Source organism: Anomaloglossus baeobatrachus, chromosome 2 (assembly GCF_048569485.1).
Source record: "Anomaloglossus baeobatrachus isolate aAnoBae1 chromosome 2, aAnoBae1.hap1, whole genome shotgun sequence".
In the NCBI taxonomy this organism is placed as follows: domain Eukaryota; kingdom Metazoa; phylum Chordata; class Amphibia; order Anura; family Aromobatidae; genus Anomaloglossus; species Anomaloglossus baeobatrachus.
The window spans coordinates 140,586,023-140,612,747 of record NC_134354.1 but is presented as its reverse complement, the minus strand read 5'-3'; the positions used below and the strand labels follow the sequence as shown (position 1 = coordinate 140,612,747).

The 26,725-nt window shown below is 47.1% G+C and overlaps 1 protein-coding gene across 1 annotated transcript in view; it reads left to right on the top strand.

The window, feature by feature from the left end:
- EIF2S3 (eukaryotic translation initiation factor 2 subunit gamma) overlaps positions 1 to 26,725 on the top strand; it is an 83,070-nt gene that overhangs the window by 19,821 nt on the left and 36,524 nt on the right. Inside the window, exons 2-5 of the mRNA XM_075335400.1 lie at positions 6,908 to 6,971; positions 10,186 to 10,313; positions 10,432 to 10,553; positions 18,332 to 18,426. Of these exons, the coding sequence (XP_075191515.1) occupies positions 6,908 to 6,971; positions 10,186 to 10,313; positions 10,432 to 10,553; positions 18,332 to 18,426 (409 nt within the window). The remainder of the gene's footprint in view (positions 1 to 6,907; positions 6,972 to 10,185; positions 10,314 to 10,431; positions 10,554 to 18,331; positions 18,427 to 26,725) is intronic.

Here is a 26,725-nt window from a genome sequence, read left to right as displayed (position 1 = left end):
GACCTCCAGGTGTCTGTGCAGTGTGTGTCCTGCTCCGGCCTCGCGGCTGCCTGCACTGCAGGGTGTCAGTGTCTGCCCGCAGTGTCAGCAGCTTGTCACGCTGCAGCGCAGGCAGACACTGACACAGGCAGACACTGACACTGCACTGCAGGGTGTCAGTGTCTGCCCGCAGTGTCAGCAGCTTGTCACGCGGCAGCGCAGGCAGACACTGACATCCTGCAGTGCTGGGAGCCGCGGGGATGACGATCGCTGCTGTCAGGAGGTGAGATCATTACCTGCTGTGACGATCTCCTGCCTCCTGACGTCAGCGCTGTCACTGCTGTCTAGGGCCGACTCGCGAGCGGCCCGAGACTGTCACTAGCGGTGACGTCACGGGCTCTCGCGATAAGTCAGTGACAGCGCTGACGTCAGCAGTACAGGAGATGATCACAGAAGGTAATGATCTCATCTATGCTCCTGACAGCAGCGCTCGTCATCCCCTACAGTGACCTGAGCTGACCTATTGATGTTAGCTCAGGTCACTGCATTGCTCTCCCAGCCAATGGGGAACATTCTGTTCTTCATTGACTGGGACAGCGACTATGGTATGGATCGCCGTGCCCCACCCCCCCCTTATTGGATTACGCCGGACGTGGAATTGATTGTGCTCTTTTCAATAAATTGGTTAAAGAGGGAATGTTTTGGGGAGTGTTTTTTCAAATAAAACTTTTTTTGTTGTCTATTTTTTAATTATTACTGACTGGGTTGGTGATGTCGGGTATCTGATAGACGCCTGACCTCACCAACCCCAGGGCTTGATGCCAGGTGACATTACACATCTGGCATCAACCCCATATATTACCCCGTTTGCCAACGCACCAGGGCGCGGGATGAGCTGGGGCAAAGCGCCAGGATTGGCACGTCTAATGGATGCGCCACTTCTGGGGCGGCTGCGGCCTGCTATTTTTAGGCTGGGGAGTGTCCAATAACAGTGGACCTCCCTAGTCTGAGAATATCAGACCCCAGCTGTCCGCTTTACCTTGGCTGGTGATCCAATATGGGGGGGACCCCACGTTTTTTGTTTTAAATTATTTATATAATTTAAAATAACAGCGTGGGGTGCCCACTGTTTTGGATTATCAGCCAAGGTGAAGCTGCCAGCGGTGGTCTGCAGGCTGCAGCCGTCTGCTTTACCCTAGCTGGCTACAAAAAATGGGGGGACCTCACGTCATTTTTTTTTTAATTATTTATTTATTTTATGGCTAAATACAAGGCTAAGCACCCTTTAGGCTACTTTCACACATCCGGCTTGAGCTCTGCGGCTCAATCCGGCTGTGCAAGCTATGCAACGGATGCGGTGAAAACACCGCATCCTTTGCATAGGTTTTTCCTTTGCGGCCAGTCCGGTTTTTGCCGCTTGCGGCATGCTACTGAGCATGCGCAGTGGCAAAAACCGCATGCGGCGGCCGGATGCGGTTATTGCCGCATCGCGCCGCATCCGGCCGCCATAGGCATGTATTGAAAAATGTGCCGCATCGGCCGAATGCGGCGCGATGCGGTTTTTTTTGCCGCACGAAAAAACGTGCCAGGCAACGTTCCATCCGGCCGCCGCATCGGCTACATCTGCCGCATGCAGCAAAAAACGGACGGAACGCAAGGCCATGCGGCACAATGCGGCACTAATTAAAGTCTATGCAGGAAAATCGCAACCGGCAGCAAAAAAAACCGGTTGCGATTTTCATGCAAAGTGCCGGATTGTGCCGCATAGCAAAAACCGGAGGTGTGAAAGTAGCCTAAGTGCCACATGAAAGTCACTAAAGGGTGCCAGCTTAGAAAATGCAGGGAGGTGGAACATTATATAGGTTTTTCTCATCTATCTATCTATCTATCTATCTATCCCTCTATCTATCTATCCCTCTATCTATCTATCCCTCTATCTATCTATCCCTCTATCTATCTATCCCTCTATCTATCTATCCCTCTATCTATCTATCTATCTATCTATCCATCTATCCCTCTATCTATCTATTCATCTATCTATCTATCCCTCTATCTATCTATCTATTCATCTATCTATCCCTCTATCTATCTATCTATTCATCTATCCATCTTTCCCTCTATCCATTATCTGTCTATCGATTATCTTTATTATTTATTGCAGGGACAAACCTGCGGTAAATCCGCGGTAAATCCGTGGCAAATTCGCGGCAAATCCGCGGCAAAAACGCATGCGGATTTGGTGCGGATTTTTTCCGCAGGTCCGGAAATCTTTCACTGGCAGAAGTTTCTCAAGAAATTTTCTTGAGAAACTTCACATTTCTAGTGCGCACATAGCCTTAAGGCTATGTGCCCACGTTGTGTTGTGTCCCTGCAGAAATGACAGTCCATGTGCGTTTCAAATCGCTGCAGAAACACTGCGTAATGAATGCAGTGAAAAGCAGATTTCATGCGCTCTGGATGCAGCCCCCACCATAAACAGAGCGGAACCTGCATCCAAAGCGCACAAAAGAAGTGACATGTTGCTGTTTAGAACGCAGCGATTTGGCAGCATGGAAATCACTGCGTTCTAAAACGCAACGTGTGCATAATCCATGCGCAATCTTCATAGATTGTGCTGGGGACGCAGGACGCATGCAGTTACGCTGCAGTGCAATACGCACACGTGGGCACAGAGCCTAAGACCTTCTGACAAGGGGGGTCCCCAGTTATCTTGGAGAGCTTGCTTTATAGGAGGGAAATCATCACCATGTTAACGGACAACAACCCCTATTTTCCCCTCACTTCTGATCCCACTTAGAACTATCTGATATTCTGCAAGAGGGCTTAAATACAGGGTTTTTTAATCCAGTAAAATTGCAGAATATTTAGTTGAATTCCCTTTTTGTCAGATTTTCTATCTGTCACCCAAATCGTACAAGTTTGGTTTTCTGCCAGTTTCAGACCCATTGTGGCGGTCAGAGGGTGCGTTACAGACCGCCTATCTGCCAGGGTTGATGATTAACTACAGCCCCTTGTCACCCAAACTGTAGGCTGCAAAAAGACACACAGCGCGTACTGCATCGTCTCAAGTCTGTAAACTGTACGGGAAACTCATATTGGGTTACTTGTGATGGGATTTCCCTTTACTCTTCCACCCCCCACAATTTGTCCCTGAAGCGGCTTCCTTCCATTTGTCCAGGTCGGGTCTCCACTCCTCCCGGCATGATCAGTCCATCATCGCTGTAAGGCTATGTGCGCACATTGAGTATTTGGTGCCGAAATTTCCGGCACCTTCTGGCAGGAAAACGCTTCAAAAAATGTGTTATTGTACCATGTGGTTTTCTTAATGAAGTCCATGGGTGGAAGAGCTAAAAAACACAGGGAAAACACACCAAAAAATGACAGGCTACAAATAATTTTATGCGCCAAATCTGCAAGGAAAGATAAGCAACATGTGCACAGCACTTCCGAATTCTCGGATAGACATGTAGATTTTTGGCAAAACTGCTGCACAAATGCACCATGTGCACATGACCTTAACCCCTTCACGACCTTGGACGGCTCTACCCGTCATGGAGCTTGTCAGGTTAAGCCCCGCCGCGGGCAGGCGGCGGTCGACACATATATCAGCTGTTTTCAACAGCTGACATGTGCGCCTGCATGTTGCGAGTGGAATCGCTTAACCCCTTAAATCTCGCTGCCAGACTTTCTATATGCGCGCGGCCATGATTTTTTCTTTCCGCCGCCCCCACCGGAAGTCACGTGAGTGATCTAGTGACTTTCGGTGGTTGCCATCGTAGCACAGGGTCATGTGATCACGCCTGCAGCTATGAAGTTTTACTTTCGTTTTCCTTCGGCTCGCAGCAGAGGGAAACAGGAAGTGACTGAATCTGCTGTTTACAGCTGTATAGCTGTGATCAGCAGATAGATAAGAGCTATCGGATTGCTGATCACTATAGCCCCCTAGGGGGACTAGTAAAATAAAAAAAGTTTTAAAAAAATTAAAAAAAACTAAAAGTTCAAATCACCCCATTGAAAATTAAAGGGTTAAAAAATAAATAAATATACACATATTTGGTATCGCCGCGTTCAGAAATGCCCGATCTATCAAAATATAAAATCAATTAATCTGACTGGTAAACTGCCTAGTGGCAAAAAATTTCCAAACGCCAAAGTTACGTTTTTTGGTCGCCGCATGTTTTACGCAAAATGCAATAACAGGCGATCAAAACTTAGCATCTGCGCAAAAATAGTACCATTAAAAATGTTGGCTCGAGACGCAAAAAAATAACCTGTCACTGAGCCATAGATCCCAAAAAATTAGAACGCTATGTGTTTCGGAAAATGGCGCAAAAAGTGCTCCACTTTTATTGGACAAACTTGTGAATTTTTTTTAACCCCTTAGCTACAAGTAAACCTATACATGTTTGGTGTCACCAAACTCGCACCGACCTGAGGCATCACATAGATACATCAGTTTTACCATATAGTGAACACGGTGAATAAAACATCCCAAAAACCATTGTGCGATCACACTTTTTTTTGCAGTTTTTCCACACTTGGAATTTTTTTGCTGTTTTCCAGTACAATATATGGTAAAACTTATGGTTTTATTTAAAAGTACAACACGTCCCGCAAAAAACAAGCCCTCGTATGGCAAGATTGACGGAAAAATAAAAAAGTTACGGCTTCTGAAGCTGAGTAAGTTGTGTTCATCCTAGTTTCTTGGGGTAGAGCATTTCAGAGGATTGGCGCAGCTCGGGAGAAGTCTTGAAGTCCGGAGTGGGAGGTTTGGATTAGTGTGGATGTTAGTTTGACATATACTGTATCTCAATTCAAATAAGATTATCTTGCGGTTTACTTTGAAAATACTCACAATACATCTCTTCTGGATGTTTTATTGAGGTGGACAGTAGGTTAGGACTAATACACAGCTCCTTGTTTAGGAAGGTTACTAGTGGCAACTCTTGCATGCTGACAGTTTCCACAACCCCCTATGTAACCCGTAATCTTCCTGTGGGAGAATATTTTTTTTTGTCTAGACCCGACGCCAGTGTTTGGGTCACCTCCGTTGTTTCAGACGTGTGTGTGTGTATGTGTGTGTGTGTGTGTGTGTATATATATATGTATGTATGTATGTATGTATGTATGTGTATATATATATATATATATATATATATATATGTATATATATATGTATGTAATATATATATATATATATAATAATCTTTATTTCTATAGCGCCAACATATTCCGTAGCGCTTTACAATTCAGGAGGATCATATACAAACAAGTAACAGTTATAGAAATACAATATTTAGAGGGGAAAAAAAAATAGTGTATACAAAATACAGTGTATACAAAATACAAAAAAATACAACCCTGCTCGTGAGAGCTTACAATCTACAATGAGATATATATATGTATGTATATGTATATGTATATATATATATATATATATATATGTATATATATATATATAAGTATATATATATATGTATGTATATATGTATATATATAATATAAAATCTATATCAGTACATCAGTACAGTTCAAAAGTTTGGACACACCTTCTCATCTCTAGAACAACTGTTAAGAGGAGACTTTGTGCAGCAGGCCTTCATGTTAAAATAGCTGCTAGGAAACCACTGCTAAGGACAGGCAACAAGCAGAAGAGATTTGTTTGGGCTAAAGAACACAAGGAATGGACATTAGACCAGTGGAAATCTGTGCTTTGGTCTGATGAGTCGAAATTTGAGATCTTTGGATCCAACCACCGTGTCTTTGTAGAAAATGTGAACGGATGGACTCTATATGGCTGTTTCCCACCGTGAAGCATGGAGGAGGAGGTGTGATGGTGTGGGGGTGCTTTGCTGGTGACACTGTTGGGGATTTATTCAACATTGAAGGCATACAGAACCAGTATGGCTACCACAGCATCTTGCAGTGGCGTACTATTCCATCCGGTTTGCGTTTAGTTGGACCATCATTTATTTTTCAACAGTACAATGACCCCAAACACACCTCCAGGCTGTGTAAGGGCTATATGACTAAGAAGGAGAGTGATGGGGTGCTACACCAGATGACCTGGCCTCCACAGTCACCAGACCTGAACCCAATCGAGATGGTTTGGGGTGAGCTGGACGACAGAGTGAAGGCAAAAGGGCCAACAAGTGCTAAGCATCTCTGGGAACTCCTTCAAGACTGTTGGAAGACCATTTCCAGTGACTATTTCTTGAAGCTCATCAAGAGAATGCCAAGAGTGTTCAAAGCAGTAATCAAAGCAAAAGGTGGCTACTTTGAAGAACCTAGAATATAAGGCATATTTTCAGTTGTTTCACACTTTTTTGTTAACTATTTCATTCCACATGTGTTAATTCATAGTTTTGATGCCTTCAATGTGAATCTACAATTTTCAGAGTTCTGAAAATAAAAAAAACTCTTTGAATGAGAAGGTGTCCAAACGTTTCGTCTGTACTGTGTGTGTGTGTATATGTGTGTGTGCTTGTATGTATGTATGTATGTATGTGTGTGTGTATATATGTGTGTGTATATATATATATATATATTATATTATATTATATTAGTTTTGAGTTCAGGGCCTGTGTATTACGTTTTTTTTTTTGGGGGGGGGCTTCATCACTATTGACGTGTTTTTGTCATTGTGATTTTATGACACATTGTCACTTTGGATTTTTGATATGGATTAAATAGTGGAATTTTTTAGTGCCGGTACTGGATTCTCCATTTACTTCAATTGGTAAAAACTGATACATATGAAAATCTGATCCAAAACTGATGAACAACTGTCCGGACTCCTGCCTATAATAAGGGGAATACTGCAATACATTCCCGGGTCTCTGAGGAGGTCATCGATAATGTCAAGAGATATATGTGGATTATAACCTGTACATGAAATGTCTGTCCTCTAAACACTTTGTTTTTACAGGATGTCACCAAGTTGACGCCACTTTCACCAGAAATCATCAGCCGACAAGCCACAATTAATATAGGTAAAATCTGTGTTCTCGTGTTTTATGGTGCAAATAATAAACTGATCTTATCTTTGTTCACAAACACATTTTGAAGCTTTTTTTTTTTTTTTTTTGTTTACCCCTTACTAACACACAACTCCTTATACATTGCATGGCTATACAGTCATGGTAAAAAGTGTTGGCACCCTTGAAGTTGTTCAAGAAAATGAAACTTCTCTCCCAGAAAAATTTTGCAATGAGACATTATTTGTTATACACGTTTATTTCCTTTTGTGTTTAGTGGAACAACACAAACAAAGAAAAAAAGGCACATTCTACATAATTTCACACAAAACCTCCAAAAATGGGCTGGACACAATTGTTGACAGCTTTCCAGAATTGTGGGTAAACAACTTGGTTTAAGGCATGTGATGCTCATGCAGACTCACCTGTGGCAAGTGAGAGGTGTGGGGCAATATGAAAGTCACACCTAAAACAACATAAAGAGGGGAGAAGTTGACTCAATCTTTGCATTGTGTGTCTGTGTGTGCCATACTAAGCATGCAGCACAAAAAGCGGAGAAGAGAAGTGTCTAAGGACGTGAGAACCAAAATAAATATCAACAATCTCAAGGTTTCAAGTCCATTTCCAGAGATCTTGAGGGTCAATTGTCCACAGTGCCCAACATAATCAAGACGTTTACAACCCATGCACTGTAGCTAATCTCCCTGGACGATAGAAGAGAAAAATTGGTGAAAGGTTAAAACACAGGATAGTCCAGATGGGGGATAAGCAGCCCCAATCACGTACCAAAGAAATTCAAGCTGTCTTGCAGGCTCAGGGTACATCAGTGTCAGCATGAACTATCTGTGATTCATTTGAATTAAATGAAATGCTATGGCATGACACCCAGGAGGACCCTACTGCTGACACAGACATAAAAGAGCTAAACTCAATTAGCCAAAATGTATGTGAGTAAGCCAAAAATCCTTCTTGGAAAGTGTCTTTTTGACAGATTAGACCAAGATAGAATTTCTTTTTGTAAAGCGCATCATTCTACTGTTTACGGAATGAGGCCTACAAAGACCAGAACAGCGTACCTCCAGTCAAATATGGTGGAGGTTCAAAGATGTTGTTTGGTTGTTTTGATGCTTCTGGCCCTGGGTGCCTTAACTGTGTACAAGGCATCATGAAATCTGAAGATTACTAAAGGTTTTTTTGGTCACAATGTAGTGCCCAGTGTCAGAAAGCTGGGTTTGCATCCTAGGTCATGGGTCTTCCAACAGGACAATGATCCCAACATACTTCAAGAAGACCCCAGAAATGGATGGAAACAAAGCGCTGGAGAGTTTTGAAGTGGCAGCAATGAGTTAAGATATAAATCCCATTGACGCCTATGGGGAGATCTTAAAATTTCTATTGGGAGAAGGCACCTTCAAGTATAGGAGATCTGGAGCAGACTGCAGAACAAGTGTGGTCCAAAATTCCAGTTGAGAGGAGGAAGAAGCTTGTTGATGGTTATAGAAAGCGATTGATTGCAGTCATTTATTCCAAAGGGAGTTAAAACACACATTAAGCTCAGGGTGCCGACAATTGTCTAGCCCATTTTTGTGGTTTTGTTTGAATTTATGTCCAATTTGTGTTTGTTTATTTTTCTTTTTTTTTTTTTCTTTTGTGTTGTTCCAGTACACATCCAGGAAATAAACATGTATATAACTAACTTAATAATAGATAATAATCAAAATTTCCGTATTAAGATCACCATTAAATTTCAATAGATTTCAAAAAGCCTTCAGATAAAAATCTTGTTTAAATAAATATCTATCCATAATATAAAAGGATTGCTGAAACGTGCGTCGGGGAATAGCCGCATACTTTGGATCTTTCACAGACCACTTAAGGTATAATCCTCCTTGCAAATTAGTACACGCTTACAATCTCTTGTTACATAGGATCATTATACCATAATCTTTTTCATATATGGCATATGATTTGGACATTTAACCTTGCACTTTGTCATATATTATGGAAAGATATTTATTTAAACACGTGGTTTTTGCACTAAGCACTTTATTTTCCTAGTAAAACCGCTGCTATAATTTATGGGAATTTTTCCTGCCTTATAATTTATATGGACTTGTAAAGAATATTGATTTTAATTATTGAATAAAAATATTAATTTAACGTTATTTACATCATCATTTCCTTTATTCAGTCCTCACGGATTTTTATCTGAAGGTTTTTTTGATATTTATATAAGTTAATAAGTTGTAATTGCAATAATTTTCTGGGAGAAATACTTCATTTTCTGGAACAATTTCAAGGGTGCAAAACACTTTCGGCCACGAGTGTATGCGCTCTGAATTAGAACTATGTAGTGGCCTCTTTGTCAGTTTTGTATGTAGTTTTCATTAGATCCAATAGAAAAACCTCTCCAGATGAAAATCCACATAAAAATAGAACTTTATTCCAGTGTGATTAAAAAATGAATTACATCTTCAATGTCAGTATTGATGGGTCATCCATGATTATGGACTGGTTTACAGTCAAAAACACATAGGAAATTTACAGGATTTTGCAGGATGAGATTGAACAGGGCATTCATTCTTTTATTGTATAATAAAGTTCTATTTTTTTTTTTTTGTATTTTTTTTTTTATCTGAATTTTTGTCTGGAGAAGGTGTTTTTTTTTTTTTTTTTTTTTTTTTTTTGGATCTATACAGCGTTTAGTCTACCTGAAGTGGCTTCCTCGTTGCAGAAGATCTCAGCGATGTATAGTAGGTTGGGGGGGAACTGGTTGCTCCTATTTTTTTTTTTTTCCCCCACTTTTTATTAGTGTATGAAGGACTTTGGTTTTTGACCTTCTGGGTGTTTAAAAAGGATAAGGGAGGCCGAAGTTTAGGGTCTCTGCGCAGAGACATTTTGCTGACTGCAATGATTTATGGACATGTGAACAGTGTCACCAAGGACTGCGGGCACAGCGCTGGACTACAATAAAATGGCGCCTAACTCCCCCACAGCTTTGATCTACACGTTAGAGACATGTACATTCACAGCTGATACAGTGTAGGAGACGTTGCCCTAATGGTCTCCTATGCCCTGGAGTTGCTGTTTTTGTGGTAAGTATGATACTCTGACGCTAACAAATAAAAATAATAGCCCCTGGTAGATAAAGAATACATTTTTATTTTAAAAATGTTAATAGAAGAAATTGTGATCCTTTACCTTCAATGGTCCATTTTACTGTTTTAAGGTACCATTGGTCACGTAGCCCATGGAAAATCAACAGTAGTAAAAGCCATTTCTGGGGTGCACACTGTCCGATTCAAGAATGAGCTCGAGAGGAATATTACCATCAAGCTGGGATACGCCAACGCTAAGGTCAGTTTATATTTCAGCTGTGTTGTGTAGTGCACATATGCTATGTATAGACATATACTATGTATGTATAAATGTAGCCCTGACGTGCTTTATTATTTATCGACTGTTTACATTGTAGATCTACAAACTCGACGACCCCAGTTGTTCTCGGCCTGAATGTTACCGTTCCTGCGGCAGCAGCACTCCCGATGAATTTCCTACAGACCTACCCAACACCAAGGGCAACTTTAAATTGGTCCGGTAAGTATTTAATGAAATAGGTTGGGTCAGATGGATTTAGTTAATTACAAAACTGCCTCTATATAGTTTGGAATTTTGTTTATCGTTCCTATGGGAGACCCAGACATTGGGTGTATAGCTTCTGCCTCCGGAGGACACACAAAGTACTACACTAAAAAGTGTAGCTCCTCCCTCTGAGCATATACACCCCCTGGATAACCATATCTAGCCAGTTCATTGCTTTGTGTTCAGGAGGCATACATCCACACATGCATTCTCATCTGATTTTTCATTTTTGGAAAGTTTTTGAAGAAAAGCGGGTCCAAGCCTGGACTCCCGGCATGTCCCTTCTCACCCCACTGTGTCGGCGGTGTTGTTAAGGTTGATTCTAAGGCTGGAGCCTTACATGCCACGCTCCTTCACCATCCCTCGGGCTCTGGCTTGAAGTGGGAACCAGCACGGTTCTCCTTGCTTTGCAGGAGACCGGTCTCCATCCGCAGCCCTTCAGGATTTTGCTGGACGGAGCACTCATCCCCAGGGACTTGGAACCCTGCGTCTCAGCAAGCTAAGTACCCGAGACGTTAATATTCGAGGGGTCCCGGTACTTTATTATGGTGGGAGAGTGTGCTGTGTAACTTTTCTGACATTTCCGGCCGGTTCTCTGGTTGTCGCCTGAGAACCGCGCCGATGGTGCCTGCGCGCCGGCCGCATCGCCTAAATTTAGGCCCCGGCTTTGCCGGAGGCCTACTTTAGATTTCACTGCCCTCGCATGTCAATCATGCAGAGGGACAGTGCGGCTCCGCCCAGCGGCCGTTCGGCACAGGGGAGGGACACTCCTCTCTGAGTACATGTCCCCTCCCCTGTAAGTCTCCTTGGCCCTCCAGATCCCGCTCTCAGAGCAGGTCCCGCCCCCTCTCCTCGCTCCGGCGCCATTTTCTCAGCGTTTTTCTCTGGATCAGAGCTGGCTGCAGCATCCCTGCTAAGCTGCTTGGGGGTCCGGGCTGTGGGATCTGGAGGGCACACAAACGGTCTGGTAAGCCACAACCTCCGGTTGTGGACCTTCTTATATACTCTCTGGGGGTCATTCTGGTTCAGAGCCCCCACTCCAGCAGCATGTCTCACACGAGGAGCAAGGCTGCAAGGCTGTACTCAATATGCACTGTATGTAAGCTCGTGCTGCCTGAACCGAGCACATATCCACATTGTGATGCCTGCTCTAACCTGACAATGCCTCAGCCTGGAATCGCACCCACAGTGGTCCCTCCGGCTGCTCCGGCTCCGGTGGCTGAACCCCCGGCTTGGGTAGAATCCTTCTCTAGGTCAATCTCCCAGTCTTTTGCCGACTCCATGGGACAGCTGTCCCGGACTTTGCTGAACATGCATCAGCCCCCTTTTCAGGGCGCCTCTGCTGCTAGGGCTCTCTCAGCGGAGCTCACAGAAGATTCTTCATCTGGTCCCAGACCCCGTCCTCCTAAAAGGAGACGCAGGGTCCCCTCTCCTTCCTCGTCCCGCGGCTCTGATTCAAGAGCTGACTTGCAGGACGAGGAGGATGCCTTTACTGGGGGCTCGGAGGCTACCTCCATGTGCCCCATTGATCTGTCCGAAAGTGACTCAGATGTTAGTGATTTGATTGCGTCCATTAATTCTGTACTGGACCTCAATCCGCCAGTATTAGAGGAGCAACCCTCTCTGGCAGAAAAGCGCCAGTTTACCTTGCCTAAGAGGACAAGGAGTGTGTTCTTTAACCACTCCAGTTTTCAGGCCACTGTGACCAAGCCTAGGGCCTGTCCTGACAAACGCTTCCCAAAGCGTGGTTCTGATGACCGTTTTCCCTTTCCACCTGAGGTGGTCAAGGAGTGGGCTCATTCACCTAAGGTAAACCCCCCGGTGTCTAGACTCTCAGCCCGGACCGTTGTATCAGTGGCTAATGGCACCTCTCTTAAGGATTCCACTGACCGCCAGGTTGACCTTCTGGCCAAATCTGTATATGAGGCGGCAGGGGCCTCGTTCTCCCCATCTTTTGCAGCAGTGTGGGCTCTCAAAGCCATCTCTGCTTCTCTAGAGGAGATGCATTCCCTCACCAGGGAATCTATGCCCGAAATGGTTGCCTTAACTTCCCAAGCTTCAGCTTTTTCATCCTATGCCATGTCTGCCATGCTGGTGGCTTCGGCTAATTCCCTCGCTATCCGCAGGATCTTGTGGCTTCGAGAGTGGAAGGCAGATGCTTCTTCAAAGAAGTACCTTGCTGGACTCCCTTTTGCTGGATCCAGGCTATTCGGTGAACAACTGGATGAAATTATTAAGGAAGCTACTGGCGGGAAGAGTACTTCCATGCCACAAACTAAAACCAGGAAACCTGCCCAGGGTAGGAACCAGTCGAGGTTTCGTTCCTCCAACTGGTCATCCTCTAAGCCCTCGGCCTCGTCCACTAACTCAGCCAAGGACCAAAAACCCAACTGGCACACAAAGGCGCGTCCACAGAAGACCGCAGGAGCTGCTGCCACTAAGGCAGCCTCCTCTTGACTATCTGGCCGCGCCAGCAACGTCCTTAGTCGGTGGCAGGCTCTCCCACTTTGGCGACGTGTGGTTTCAACACGTCTCCGATCAGTGGGTGCGGGATATCATCTCCCACGGCTACAGGATAGAATTCTCTTCCAGCCCGCCAAACAGATTTTTTTTCTGTCAACTCCCCCCGCTCCAAGGCCGCCGCCTTCTCTCAGGCCGTGGCATCCTTGCAGGCCAACGGAGTAATTGTACCGGTTCCCGCCCGGGAACGGTTCGGAGGTTTCTACTCAAATCTCTTCCTAGTCCCCAAAAAGGACGGTTCCTTCCGGCCCATCCTGGATCTCAAGCTTCTCAACAAGCATGTTCAGGTGCGGCATTTTCGCATGGAATCTCTGCGTTCAGTCATTGCCTCAATGACCCAAGGAGATTTCCTGGCATCCATCGACATCGGAGATGCCTATCTGCATGTGCCAATTGCAGTTTCACACCAGCGTTGGCTACGTTTTGCAATCGGAGAGGAACATTTCCAATTCGTGGCTCTCCCCTTCGGATTAGCCACGGCCCCTCGAGTATTCACCAAGGTCATGGCAGCAGTGGTTGCGGTTCTGCACCTCCAGGGGTTGGCAGTGATTCCTTACCTGGACGACCTTCTAGTCAAGGCTTCATCCAGCGCAGACTGTCAGCGGAGTGTCTCGCTCACTCTTGCCACTCTAGCCCAATTCGGGTGGCTTGTCAATCTGCCCAAATCCACTCTGACTCCGACCCAGAGGCTCACGTACCTAGGGATGCAGTTCGAGACTCTGCCGGCACTTGTGAAGCTGCTCTTAGTCAAACAGCAGTCCCTCCATCTGGCGGTGCGCTCTCTGCTGAGGCCCCGCCGTCATTCCATCAGGCACCTAATGCAGGTGCTGGGTCAGATGGTGGCGTCAATGGAGGCTGTTCCCTTTGCCCAGTTCCATCTGCGTCCTCTGCACCTGGACATTCTCCGCTGTTGGGACAAGCGGACTTCCTCCTTGCACAGGCTAGTGGCTCTGTCGCCACAGACCAGGGGCTCCCTTCAGTGGTGGCTTCGGCCCCTCTCTCTGTCTCAGGGACGCTCCTTCCTGGCCCCGTCCTGGGTGATCCTCACCACGGATGCCAGTCTATCCGGCTGGGGAGCGGTATGTCTCCACCACCGAGCACAGGGCACTTGGACTCCGTCCGAGTCAGCCCTCTCGATCAATGTGCTGGAAACCAGAGCTGTGCTTCTAGCTCTCCTAGCCTTTCACCACCTTTTGGCGGGCAAGCACATCCGAGTCCAGTCAGACAACGCGACAGCGGTTGCCTACATCAATCACCAAGGCGGGACACGCAGCCGCCTGGCAATGTTGGAGGTTCAACGCATCCTTCAATGGACAGAGGACTCCAAGTCCACCATATCCGCAGTCCACATCCCAGGCGTGGAAAACTGGGAAGGAGATTATCTCAGCCGTCAAACCGTGGACAGTGGCGAGTGGTCCCTGCATCCGGCAGTGTTTCAGTCAATCTGCCGCAAGTGGGGCACTCCGGAAGTGGATCTAATGGCATCTCGGCACAACAACAAGGTTCCGGTTTACGTGGCTCACTCCCACGATCCACAGGCCTTTGCAGCGGACGCTCTGGTTCAAGATTGGTCCCAGTTTCGTCTGTCCTACGTGTTTCCCCCTCTAGCTCTCTTGCCCAGAGTTCTGCGCAAGATCAGAATGGAGGGCCGTCGGGTCATCCTCATTGCTCCGGACTGGCCCAGGCGAGCTTGGTACCCAGACCTGCTCCATCTGTCCGTAGAGGTGCCGTGGCATCTTCCGGACCGTCCAGACCTTCTCTCTCAAGGTCCGTTTTTCCGCCAGAATTCTGCGGCTCTCAGATTGACGGCGTGGCTCTTGAGTCCTGGATCTTGACGGCTTCTGGTATTCCTCCTGAAGTCATCTCCACTATGACTCTAGCTCGGAAGTCTTCCTCGGCCAAAATCTATCACAGGACCTGGAGAATTTTCCTGTCCTGGTGTCGCTCTTCCGGCCATGCTCCTTGGCCTTTTTCCTTGCCGACCCTTCTGTCCTTTCTACAGTCCGGTCTGCAGCTAGGACTGTCCCTCAATTCCCTCAAGGGACAAGTCTCGGCTCTGTCAGTGTTGTTCCAGCGGCGTATCGCCCGGCTGGCTCCAGTGCGCACCTTCATGCAGGGTGCGTCTCACATCATTCCGCCTTACCGGCGGTCTTTGGATCCCTGGGACCTCAATCTGGTCCTCACGGCCTTGCAGAAATCCCCCTTTGAGCCTCTTAGGGAGGTTTCTTTGTCTCGTCTTTCACAGAAAGTGGTCTTTCTAGTGGCCATAACTTCCCTCAGGAGAGTCTCTGATTTGCCTGCGCTCTCTTCGGAGTCACCTTTTTTGGTTTTTCACCAAGACAAGGTGGTTCTCCGTCCGACTCCGGACTTTCTCCCTAAGGTGGTTTCTCTTTTCCACCTTAACCAGGACATTTCCCTGCCTTCCTTTTGTCCGGCTCCTGTTCATCTCTTTGAAAAAGCGTTGCATACTCTGGATCTGGTGCGGGCGCTCTGGATCTATGTGACTCGCACCGCTGTTCTTAGGCGGTGCACCTCTCTTTTTGTGCTGACCACAGGTCGGCGTAAGGGCCTCTCGGCTTCTAAGCCGACCTTAGCTCGTTGGATTAGGTCGGCCATTTCCGATGCCTACCAGCGTACTCAGGTGCCTCCCCCGCCGGGAATCAAGGCACACTCGACCAGAGCTGTCGGTGCCTCTTGGGCTTTCAGGCACCAGGCTACGGCTCAGCAGGTCTGTCAGGCTGCCACTTGGACTAGTCTGCACACCTTTTCAAAGCACTGCCAAGTGCATGTTCATGCTTCGGCAGATGCGAGCTTGGGCAGACGCATCCTTCAGGCGGCTGTCGCCCATTTGTGAAGTTAGGCTCCGCCTACTTCTCAGTTTTCTGTTTATTCCCACCCATGGACTGCTTTGAGACGTCCCAATGTCTGGGTCTCCCATAGGAACGATAAAGAAAAAGAGAATTTTGTTTACTTACCGTAAATTCTTTTTCTTATAGTTCCGTATTGGGAGACCCAGCACCCTCCCTGTTGGCAGTTTCTTGTTCCGCGTGTTATCACCGGCTGTTGTCGTAGACAGAGGCTCCGGTTGTTCCGGTTCTTGCTCTGTCTTTACTTGTGGGTGGCTATTCTCCTTCAGCTTTTGCACTAAACTGGCTAGATCTGGTTATCCAGGGGGTGTATATGCTCAGAGGGAGGAGCTACACTTTTTAGTGTAGTACTTTGTGTGTCCTCCGGAGGCAGAAGCTATACACCCAATGTCTGGGTCTCCCAATACGGAACTATAAGAAAGAATTTACGGTAAGTAAACAAAATTCTCTTTTTCCTATTACCCCTTATTTACACCTCTATCAAGTATCACTTCTAAAGAAAAGAGAAGCAAACTGTGGAAAGAATAGGCGCGAATAGGGTCTTATCCGGTAAACAAGTATTAGGTGAATGCTGGAAGGACACTCACCATGTCAGGTTGTGCCAGTCACCACCCTTTAGTAATCATAGAAGTAGCGTGGATGGCAGCAGTCCCGCGGCAATGAGAATTTCAATACAGAATAAAGCTGGTTTGAATACCGCGCCAAAACCACAGAAATGCAAGGCGTAAAAGTAAATCCCTTTTATTTCCACAGGCCTACGAGTTTCAGGGACATATCCGTCCCCTTTTTCAGGACAATATGCAGGGAATATTATATTATATATATTATTCCCTGTATAGTGTCCTGAAGAAGGGGACTGATATGTCCCTGAAACGCGTAGACCTGTGGAAATAAAAGGGATTTACTTTTACGCCTCGCATTCCTGTGGTTTTGGCGCGGTATTCAAAGCCACTTTCTTCGGCATTGAAAGTATCACTTCTAAGTATATGTATTTTGTACACAATGTCCTGATGTAGCATTTTATAGGATGTAAAGTGTGTTTTTTGTTTTTGTTTTTTGTTTTTTATTTTGTTTTTGGGTATTTTTTTTTTTCTTCTCTTAAAAATCAACCCTATCCTTCTCAATGTAAATGTCTTTTATATAATAAGAGTTTTAATATATGGGGCAATGGTCTGTTTTGAATTAATCCTTTTTTAAATGCTAGGGAAAAAGTCTCTGTTTAGCGATCAGTTTATGCAGATGTTGGAAAAAAAGGCAAACTATGTGCCCACGCTGCGGGAGAACGCGCATATTTTGCCGCGGATTTCTCGCGGAAATGCCGCAGATTTTTCAGAAATCTGCAGCACAGCTACTCCACAGCCATTTCTGTGGCATTTAGGAAATGCTGTGCCCACGCTGCGGATTTTTCCGCAGCGGAAATCATGCGGATTTCCGTGCGGAAAAATCTGCAGCATGGCAATTATTGTTGCGGATTTACCTGCGGATTTTGCCTATTCAATTGAATGTAAAAAAAAAAAAATCGCAAAATCCGTGACAAATCCGCACCTATGAAAAGGTGCGGATTCCGGGGGAATGCTGCGGATTTAGCTGCAGAAAAATCCGCAGATACAGAGTCCTGTGGGCACATAGCCTAAAAGGGGTTATGTAGGACTGTTGGGGTTTTTTTTTTCTATGGGGCTAAGCACGTATCAGCAGATAGTTGCTAAGTACCTGGCAGATCCGTCATGTGACATCTTTCCCAGCTCAGACAGTCATAGACGGCTCCTGCCAGCGATTCTCCTACTCCCTGTGATGTCACATCTTCTCTACCGCTCCGCCCTGTTGTCGTCATTGCCAATGTCCTTTTTATTGATAGCCGGCTCAGGCAAACCCAGTGGGGAGCCGCCTGTCAATCAACATGACGGTAGTGACACCCTACCGACAGAGCGGAAGAGAGAGAACTGCTCTGTCAACATGATGTCTCAGGAAAAGGGAGAATCGCCACCAGGAGCCATCCAAATCAGAAACAAAATCTCATGCCCAATATTTAGACATCCGCCAGATACATAGCACCCGGACATATGCCAGAATGGCACTGGTTAAATTTCTATGTGCTACACCTCCTTTCTAATCCGAGCAGTGGATTAGATATGAACTTTCCATTTTACAAGTTGAAATTTGACTGCCCCAACATTGAGGTTTTCTTACAATTGTCATGACTGCTGCAATGATGCATAAATGTCACTTTATGAACTAGTAATTACTTGTTATTTGAACCTCTCGTTTTATAAATTTCAAAGCGACATTTCTTTTTGTTATTTTTATGAGTGCTCCCATTAAAGACCTGTTCTCCTTCTTTTTTCCCAGGCATGTATCTTTTGTAGATTGCCCAGGTCACGATATTTTGATGGCAACTATGCTGAACGGTGCAGCTGTTATGGACGCTGCCTTATTGTTAATAGGTGAGTTTGAACAAATCCATAATATATTGTCAGAAATAATTCTCTTTACTAGTTTGTTTAGGTTTCTTTTTCCTGACTGCACAATGAGTTAACTAAGAATCCGTCAATCGGCTCAGTCTGACCCAAGTTTGTATGTCTTATCTGTCTTTGTTAGATGCCACATTGGGGATACAGGAAACCATGGGTTAAGGCTGCTGCCTCCTATATGCAGATACTAAGAGTACACCTCCCAAAAAAAAGGTCTCCTCCTTAACAGGCTACACTTGGTCTCCTGGGACCTTATTTAGTTTAGCTTAGTGTTGGGTAGGATGCAGACCCACTTCTGAGTTTCAGACCTTTTTTGTGGCATATCATTAACTTCTGTCTCCTTGTTAACCCTCCGTCACACACAATATCGGTTCTAACGAGTTCACATACAATGTGACTGTCAGGCGCGGATAGAAAAATACCTATAATATCTAATGTTTGCAATTTCAGTGCTCTAAAAGTGATCACTGACCTTCATAGGGATGTAATAAAAGAGACTACACATAATCAGGTGTAAAAAAAAAAACCCATTTACTTAACATAAAACTAATAACTCTGAAATACAAACATTTCAAAACTCCCGCCAAATAGTCCCCAGTTCGACTCTGTCAAAAAACTCTACAAAGGTACCTTTAAGTACTATTAAACACATATTCAATCAGAATTAGATCCTGAAGTTTCCCCAGAAAAATTACACTTGCAGAGCATGTGATGAATAAAAACATAAAATACCAACCTTATTGAGTGTGACGTGTTCAAATACAATGAGCCTGAGATATTAGCGCAGTTATATCTGTCCTCCTGAAGCTCTGCAATCCAACTGTGGTATGAGGTTTCACAGAGCTGCTAGAGACAGGAGACTACCTGGAGGGAGGGGATTTCCTCACAATCTGGTGAGGAAGGAGAAATGAAAGTAAAAGAGATGTGCCTGTCAGGCCTATTGTATGTGACGGAGGGTTAAGTTTGAGCAACACAATGGGAGAGACCTCTCTGCTTCAACCCACTAGCAAAGGAGAGAACAGCCTGTAGTGGTCAGTCTATGGCCATTCTTTGCAATACCTTTCTCACTGGCCCGCGGCTGCTCTGGTCACCCTCCATGCTGCCTACGTTCCGTATCGCTCTACCTCTCCACTTGTTATCCCAGTCTTATCTCTATAGAATTCTAGATAACTGGGTCAGAGAATACTTGGTGTTTCCAGCTTCTTACTTCTTCTGGGAGTTACCAGACATGTCCATCTCATTCAAGGCTTAAAGCAGGTTGTCCGGATGCTTTGATTTTGTTGTGTTGCTTGGTTGTTAAGTGATTTTATGTCCCCTATGCTCTCCCAGAATGCCAAAATACTCCAGTAGCGTTTCCTCCAGTAGGTACCGTATTTTTCGTTTTATAAGACTCACCGGATTATAAGATGCACCCCCAAATTTAGAGATAAAAAATGGTAAAATAAAAATGGGGTTAGTCTTATACTCCAGTGTTGTCTTACCGGAGGGGGGCAGCAGTGGTGGTGAAGTGGGGTCACAGGAGGCAGAGGTTGTGCTGGCAGCCGTGGCGGGTCAGTAGTGGAGCAGGCCGGTGCGATGAGTGTCCCAGTCTGTCCGCGGTCCCGATTCAAATGATGGCGCCTGGAGTGGCGTATGCGCAGATGGAGCTCTCATCCAAGGGCTCAATCTGCGCATGCGCGGACTCCCGGAGTGGCGCGTGCGCAGGTGGAGCTCTCGTCCAAGGGCTCAATCTGCGCACGCGCTGATTCCCGGCGCCATCATTTGAAACTGGGACTTTGGACGCACTGGGACACCTGCCGCACAGCCACCAGAGTCTGTACAGCCGCCCGCCCGCATGCACATTGTGGCAGCCAGCAGGCCACCCACACAGAGGCTACCCGCACGCAGCCACAGGCACCCGACTGCGCGCACGTACCCGGTCGCCGCACAGACAGTTCTCCCGGTAAGCTATATTCGGATTTTAAGACACACCCATCATTTTCCTCCCACAATTTTGGGAGGAAAAGTGCGTCTTATAATCTGAAAAATACGGTAACTGGTGCAGGGTAATGGTCAAGGAACTTCTAAATTACAAGGGTCTCGTAGTTTTCACCTACCATGGCAAAGTTCTTCTTTAACCCATTTTGTACTGAAAACTATGAATGCCTGCTAAGCTCAAGATTCTTCAGGTTGAGTCCAGAACTCTTATTTTTGGTTGCAGATGCCCCCTGGTGCCACCCATAGCATCCAGCTACACCTTTCCAAGAGTCTCCTCTTCCACCCAAATTCTTGATCGATTAATTTACTTACCGCTCTGTTAAGTCAGCAGTTTTGAAGGCTTTGGGCCTTTGATTAAGTTGGTCTGACTAGGATTAGGCCACAGACCTTAGATTTTCTACTACATTCGGAGTGCCTCTTTTCAATAGGTGCAAATCTAACAACAGTAGGTTTCTCCCTAGGCTATCCTTTAGGGAGAAATCTTTGTTTTAGGTCAAGACTTTGTCAGGTGGACTCAGGGCCACCCCATTGATACTTCAAGATCAGTGAGGCCTCAATCTGATCCTAGTCGCCATTCAGACTTCTTGTTGCAATTCGAGACCTCTCTCTCCGCTGTGTGTTGTCAGTACACAATGACTGTTCAAACCAAGTAACCAAACATTTAAGGGGACTTAACCACCTACTTGTTTTTCATCTATATCTTTCCTTTTCGGGCTCTTTGATAGCTCTTGCTTTAAAGTGATATAGAAGGGTGGAGATAAATGGGAATATAAGTGAGATGGCACATTTACCGTATTTTTCAGACTATAAGACGCACCCTGGTTTTAGAGGAGGAAAATAGGAAAATAAAATTTTAAGCAAAAAATGTGGTCATGACACACTGTTATGGGGCGAGGATCTGCTGCTGACACTGTTATGGGGGTAATGTCCCCAAATTCTCTACTAAAGGTACCCCATCCTGGTAATGATCCTTGTATATGATCCCCATCCTTGTATATAGGTCTCCCATCCTGCTATATACCCCCATCCTTCTCTATACACCCATTTTTGTATATCTGTCCCTCATCCTGATATATACCCCCATCCTTGTATACATGTCCCTCATCCTGATAAATATCCCCCACCTGGTATATGGCCTGCATCCTGTGGCACAGAAAACCATAAACGTTTATACTCCCCTTTCCTCACTCCAGCAGCATCACTCACTCCAGCTGCAGCGCCGCTGACCTGTGTGGCGTCGGTCACCGTTCCCTGCAGCATCGCAATGACCTCCTGTCTGTCTGCCTTCTGATGTGTGTGGAGAGCGGTGTGCACAGTGATGACGTCATCGCTGTGTGCATCGCTCTCCACACACATTAGCGAGCCGGCAGACAGAAGGACATCGCGATGCTGCAGGGAACAGTGACCGGTGAATATACCGTACTTTTTCAATGCTCCCCGCGCTGATGATGATGCACGAGGGCAGTGAATATAGCCACACATGATCACTCCAGGCTGTAGTTGCCATGGGTAATCACGCAGGCTGGCTCCCTCGGCCATCATCCCGGCCACCTGTTAGCGCCGGCTTCAGCACTGAGAGATGATGGGCGGGAGGATGCATGCATATGAAATGAGCGGGCCCACGTGGTCACGTCAGGCGCTGCTACAGCCTGCACATGCCGCCGAAGACCCGCTCCACCGTAGGACCTTCATTCCCTGCAGCCATGCTCTACATTCAGACTGTAAGACGCATCCCCCACTTTCCCCCAACATTTGGGGGGGAGGAGTGTCTTACAGTCCGAAAAATATGGTAAATATTTGACCACATGAAAGGTGCACAGAGCACCTGTACTTATTTTGAATGGTCATGCTATGCTGAGAGACTTCTGTTAATGAGGAGATTGCTCTTTTTTATTGTGAACTTTGCCTCATATCTCCGTTAGGGGTTTTCTGCAGCTCTACCTGTCTCTCTGCTCTGGTCAGATGTCTTGTTTGTTACCTCAGTAGACCCTTGCTGAGGTCTGACTGCCTATAGGAGTACCATTGCTCGCTGGATTCGATCTGCCATTCCAGAAGATCAGTAGAAGAAGCCTCCAAGGTCATAGGCCTTTCAGTTGTTTATTCTTCCACCTTGTAAGGCCATTAGTCTTCAGTCCACATCTTTACAGAGTGCAGCGCTCTTAGCTCTACTAAATACAAAGCTAAGCCTTGGAAGAAGGGTACTGCAAGCAGCCATCACTTGGGTCGACAAACAGCCTTGCTGCATTATTAGTATTCCCTCCACATGGACTGCTTTGGGATGTCCCATGGTTTCCTTTTTACCACCATGAAGCATCTTTGAAATGAAGATTTTTGGCTCTTGCTATAAACTTTTTCCTTTTTAGTTTTCATTGTGGGACACAGAACCTTCTCTTGTTTGGGTAGCGTTTCTTTTGCTTATCCTACTGCTTTTGCAGTAACTGAATAGCTTAGTGCTGGTAGGGCAGATGTAGCCTGCTGGGGAGCAGCCAATACATTAATTTGTATATATTCAGTTAATATGGTTAAAGTACCACTCCAGTGGGTTTTGGGTTTTTTTGTGTTTGTTTTTTTTTTTTTTTCACCTCTGGAGTGGTGCTTTTAATCTTAGGTCTTTGTCCATAGTCTTATACTCTACCTCCAGCATCTTTACCTTTTTTTTCCGGTGTCACTCCAGTCTTGTGCGATCATCTTGTGAGCACAACTTATGACTGGCCAGAAGTCAGGAGATACGTCACAAGCGCCTAATGCATCTCTGAGAACCAGAACGAGGCCAGAACAGGCTCTCATAGAAATGCACTGAGTTGTGACCTCCAGCGCTGCATGTAGGTCATAAAGTGCCAGAGGCAGACAGGATTGACGGGGATAACAGACCTAGTCTCCCGGTACCTACCCGCACGCAACCTCAGATCCTCACAAGATCTCCTTCTCTACTCCTCTCTTATCTCCTCTTCCGACAATCGCGTACAAGATTTCTCCCGTGCCTCCCCCATACTTTGGAACGCTCTACTTCAGCATATCAGACTCTCCCCTACCGTGGAAAGCTTCGAGGAACCTCAAGACCCATCTCTTCCAACAAGCCTACAACCTACAATAGCCCTCAGTCCAGTACACCACTGTGCAACCAGCTCTGTCCTTACCTATTGTACCATCACCCATTCCCTGTAGACTGTGAGCCCTCGCGAGCAGGGTCTTCTCTCCTCCTGTACCAGTCTGTTTTTGTACTGTTAATGATTGTTGTATGTATACCCTCTTTCACTGTAAATCGGAATAAATGGCGCTATATTAATAAAATGGCGGAGGGTGAGCATGAGACTAAGGGCAGTGGTAAAATAGAAAAATGCTGGAGTGGTGCTTTAACATTAAGGTATCACTCTATCCAGTAACATGGAAGTTGTTGCTAAACCTTGGGAATCCTACCTGGAAGACCACCGCTTTTGTATGTACCATAGACTTCTCACTTTCGGTATAAAATATGTTCACATATTATAGCTGAATTAGCCACCTTAATAAATTCCCTTCTTCTGGGTGGCAATGGGTGAATCCAATGTAATGCTATATACTCGTATAATAAATGCCCAATAACAATCTTTCCAAATGTGTCTTGGTTGATTCCTTTACATAAGAATAAATGTCCGGGGGTCTCTAGTTATTGTAATTTCTCTATCGTTTCATTGGGGGACACAGGACCATGGGTTATGCTGCTGTCACTAGGAGGCTGACACTAAGTAAACATAAAAAAGTTAGCTCCTCCCTAGCAGCATACACCCCGAGCCGGAGGCGGGCTCAGATCAGTTTTTAGCTTAGTGTCGTAGGAGGCTGATGTGGGCCGTCTCGGCCCCCCTCAGCCATGTATTTTTTTGCGCTTTTTTCTTTTATTTCGGCGCCGCTCATCACTCTCATACCTGTCGTCTTCTTCTGTGCAGGTATTCGCTTCACTCATTCTCCGCAGCCCCGTGGGTACCGCTCCCCAGGGTCGCAGGGGCTTGAGACTTCGGGGCCCTCTCCCCCGCCCGTCCCCGTGGTACCACTCCCGGGGGTGCGCGTGTGGGCAGGTTGTTTTGTGGGCACCCCTGATTCGCCCTGAGGTATCACCCCAAAGGGCGTACAGGGGAGTACAGCAGGGATGGATCCTCCGCAGCGTGTGTGATAGGGGGCTGTCTACCCCCATCATGATGTCCACTACCCTGCCTTCAGCACGCTCTCCCCCGGAGCCTTCCTGGACGAGCAGCGCTGTTCACAGGCAGGGCAGGGAGCCCTGCCTGCACCGCATCCATCGCTGAGCCGGCGCCGCCGATTGCAGGTAGGACCGACTTCCCTGCTCTTTCCTCCGGCCCTCTCCATAAATTTAGTCCCCGGTCTCGGCCTAGTCGCTCCTGCGTCCTAGCCACGCCCCCCTGCAGCGCTATTGGCCGCCGGTCGTCTCCCTCTGTACCTCCCACTGCTCTGCCTCCTGGCTGATGGTGGGGGCTGTAAATCCTCCTGGTTTTTTCGCCCCGGAATCCTGCTCCTCCCCCAGCCTCCTCCAGCGTCCCCTCTCCATTTTAGCCTGCCTCTGGTCCCCTGAGGCTGCAGCGCGCCGGCGTTCTGAGTTTTTCTGGCCAGCTCATTCCTGGACTCCACTTCTGGACTGGTGGGCAGCACGCAGGACCTGGGTAAGCTCTGCTCCTAAGGAGTAGCCCTCACTAGGTAGCATTCTCTGAGTTTAGGGACGAGTTAACCCTCTCCTGTCTCCTTCCTAGCAGCCACCAGGGAGAGTACCTGTTTGCACCATGCCTAAGGCTAAGCCCACCCAATCCAAGCAGGCCCCCTTTGCACTATTTTTTGCATGCTCCTCCTGCAGCTCCAAATTTTCCCAGGGTCAGGACGCCCCACTATGCTCCGTCTGTTCTACAGACGCGCAGCCTCCGCAGAACTCCGCGGCCGACGTTTCTGATACCGCAGACGCCACAGCGCCATATGCTGCAGGGCCCTGCGTCCCGCCCCCCCCCGACTGGCTAGCGTCCCTATCCCAGTCCGTAGATTCCCTCTCTGAGGCTTCTCGGACCATCGCGCAAGCTCTACGCCTGCTGCCGACGCTCGCCCAGATTCCCGCAGACCCGGCGCAATTGCCTCCGGAGCAGGTGAGCCCCGTTGCAGGGTCCTCCTCTGCTGCTCAAAAACGGACCCGCCAGGTCTCGTCCTCAGACTCTTCCCAGGTTTCACCTTCATCCCCAGGTCCAGACCGTCAGTCCTCCAGGGAGGCTTCTGACTGCTCCGAGGATGATTCCGATGCGGTACCCCTGCAGGACTCAGAGCAGGCGGCCGATATCCGGCACATGGTAAATAGCCTGATAGAAGCAGTAAACCAGACCTTGAAGGTACAGGTGGACCCAGTCTCCTCCCAGATCTCCTTTAAGCGGGTGAAGCGGGCCCAGAACACATTCAGCGGACATCCAGAATTCACTGAGTTACTGCGCAGCCACAGGCAACAGCCGGACAGGGTATTTACCAGCGGTAAGTCCATCGATTTGCATTATCCCTTTCCTGAGGGTCTTAGAAAGGATTGGGCAGGTTCCCCTGTGGTCGACCCCCCCCCAATCTCCCGCCTGTCTTCTCACACAGTCCTTCCACTCACTAACGGTACGTCTCTCAAAGACCCCACGGACCGTACTATTGACAGGTTGGCCCGTTCCGCCTTCGAGGCAGCGGGCTCATCCCTCTCTCCGGCCTTCGCCTCGGTTTGGGTTGCGAAGGCCCTGATGTCCTGGGCGGACACGCTACGCTGCGGTCTCCGCGCCATTCCTGCCAATCCGGACCTGGTTCCCATCGCCTCGCAGATTTCCCTCGCGGGTGAGTACTTGCTCAATGCAGCCCTGGCGTCTGCAAGTTGCGCGACCCAGGCCGCCAGCAACAATGTGGCCATCCGTCGAGCCCTTTGGCTCCGGTCCTGGAACGCGGATGCGGCATCTAAGAAGTCACTAACTTCCCTGCCCTTCCTAGGGGAGCGTCTCTTCGGAGATAGGCTGGACCAGCTGATCTCCGATGCAACGGGAGGAAAGAGTACATCTCTCCCCCAATTGCGTCCCAAGCGCTTCCAGAATCGGCGCTCCACCGCTCGTTTCCGGCCCTTTCGCAGCTTCAGCTCCAATCCCCAGCCGCGGAAAAGCCGCTCTCCTCCGAGAGACAGGAAGACCCCGTCATTCAAGACCAATCCCGCCTGGCGTTCACGCCCCCGCCAGTCCACGAGATCCTCTTCCGGGTACCGCCGTCGTTCATCCAAGTGACTCGCGGTCGGCGCGCAACAGCGCCAGACTTG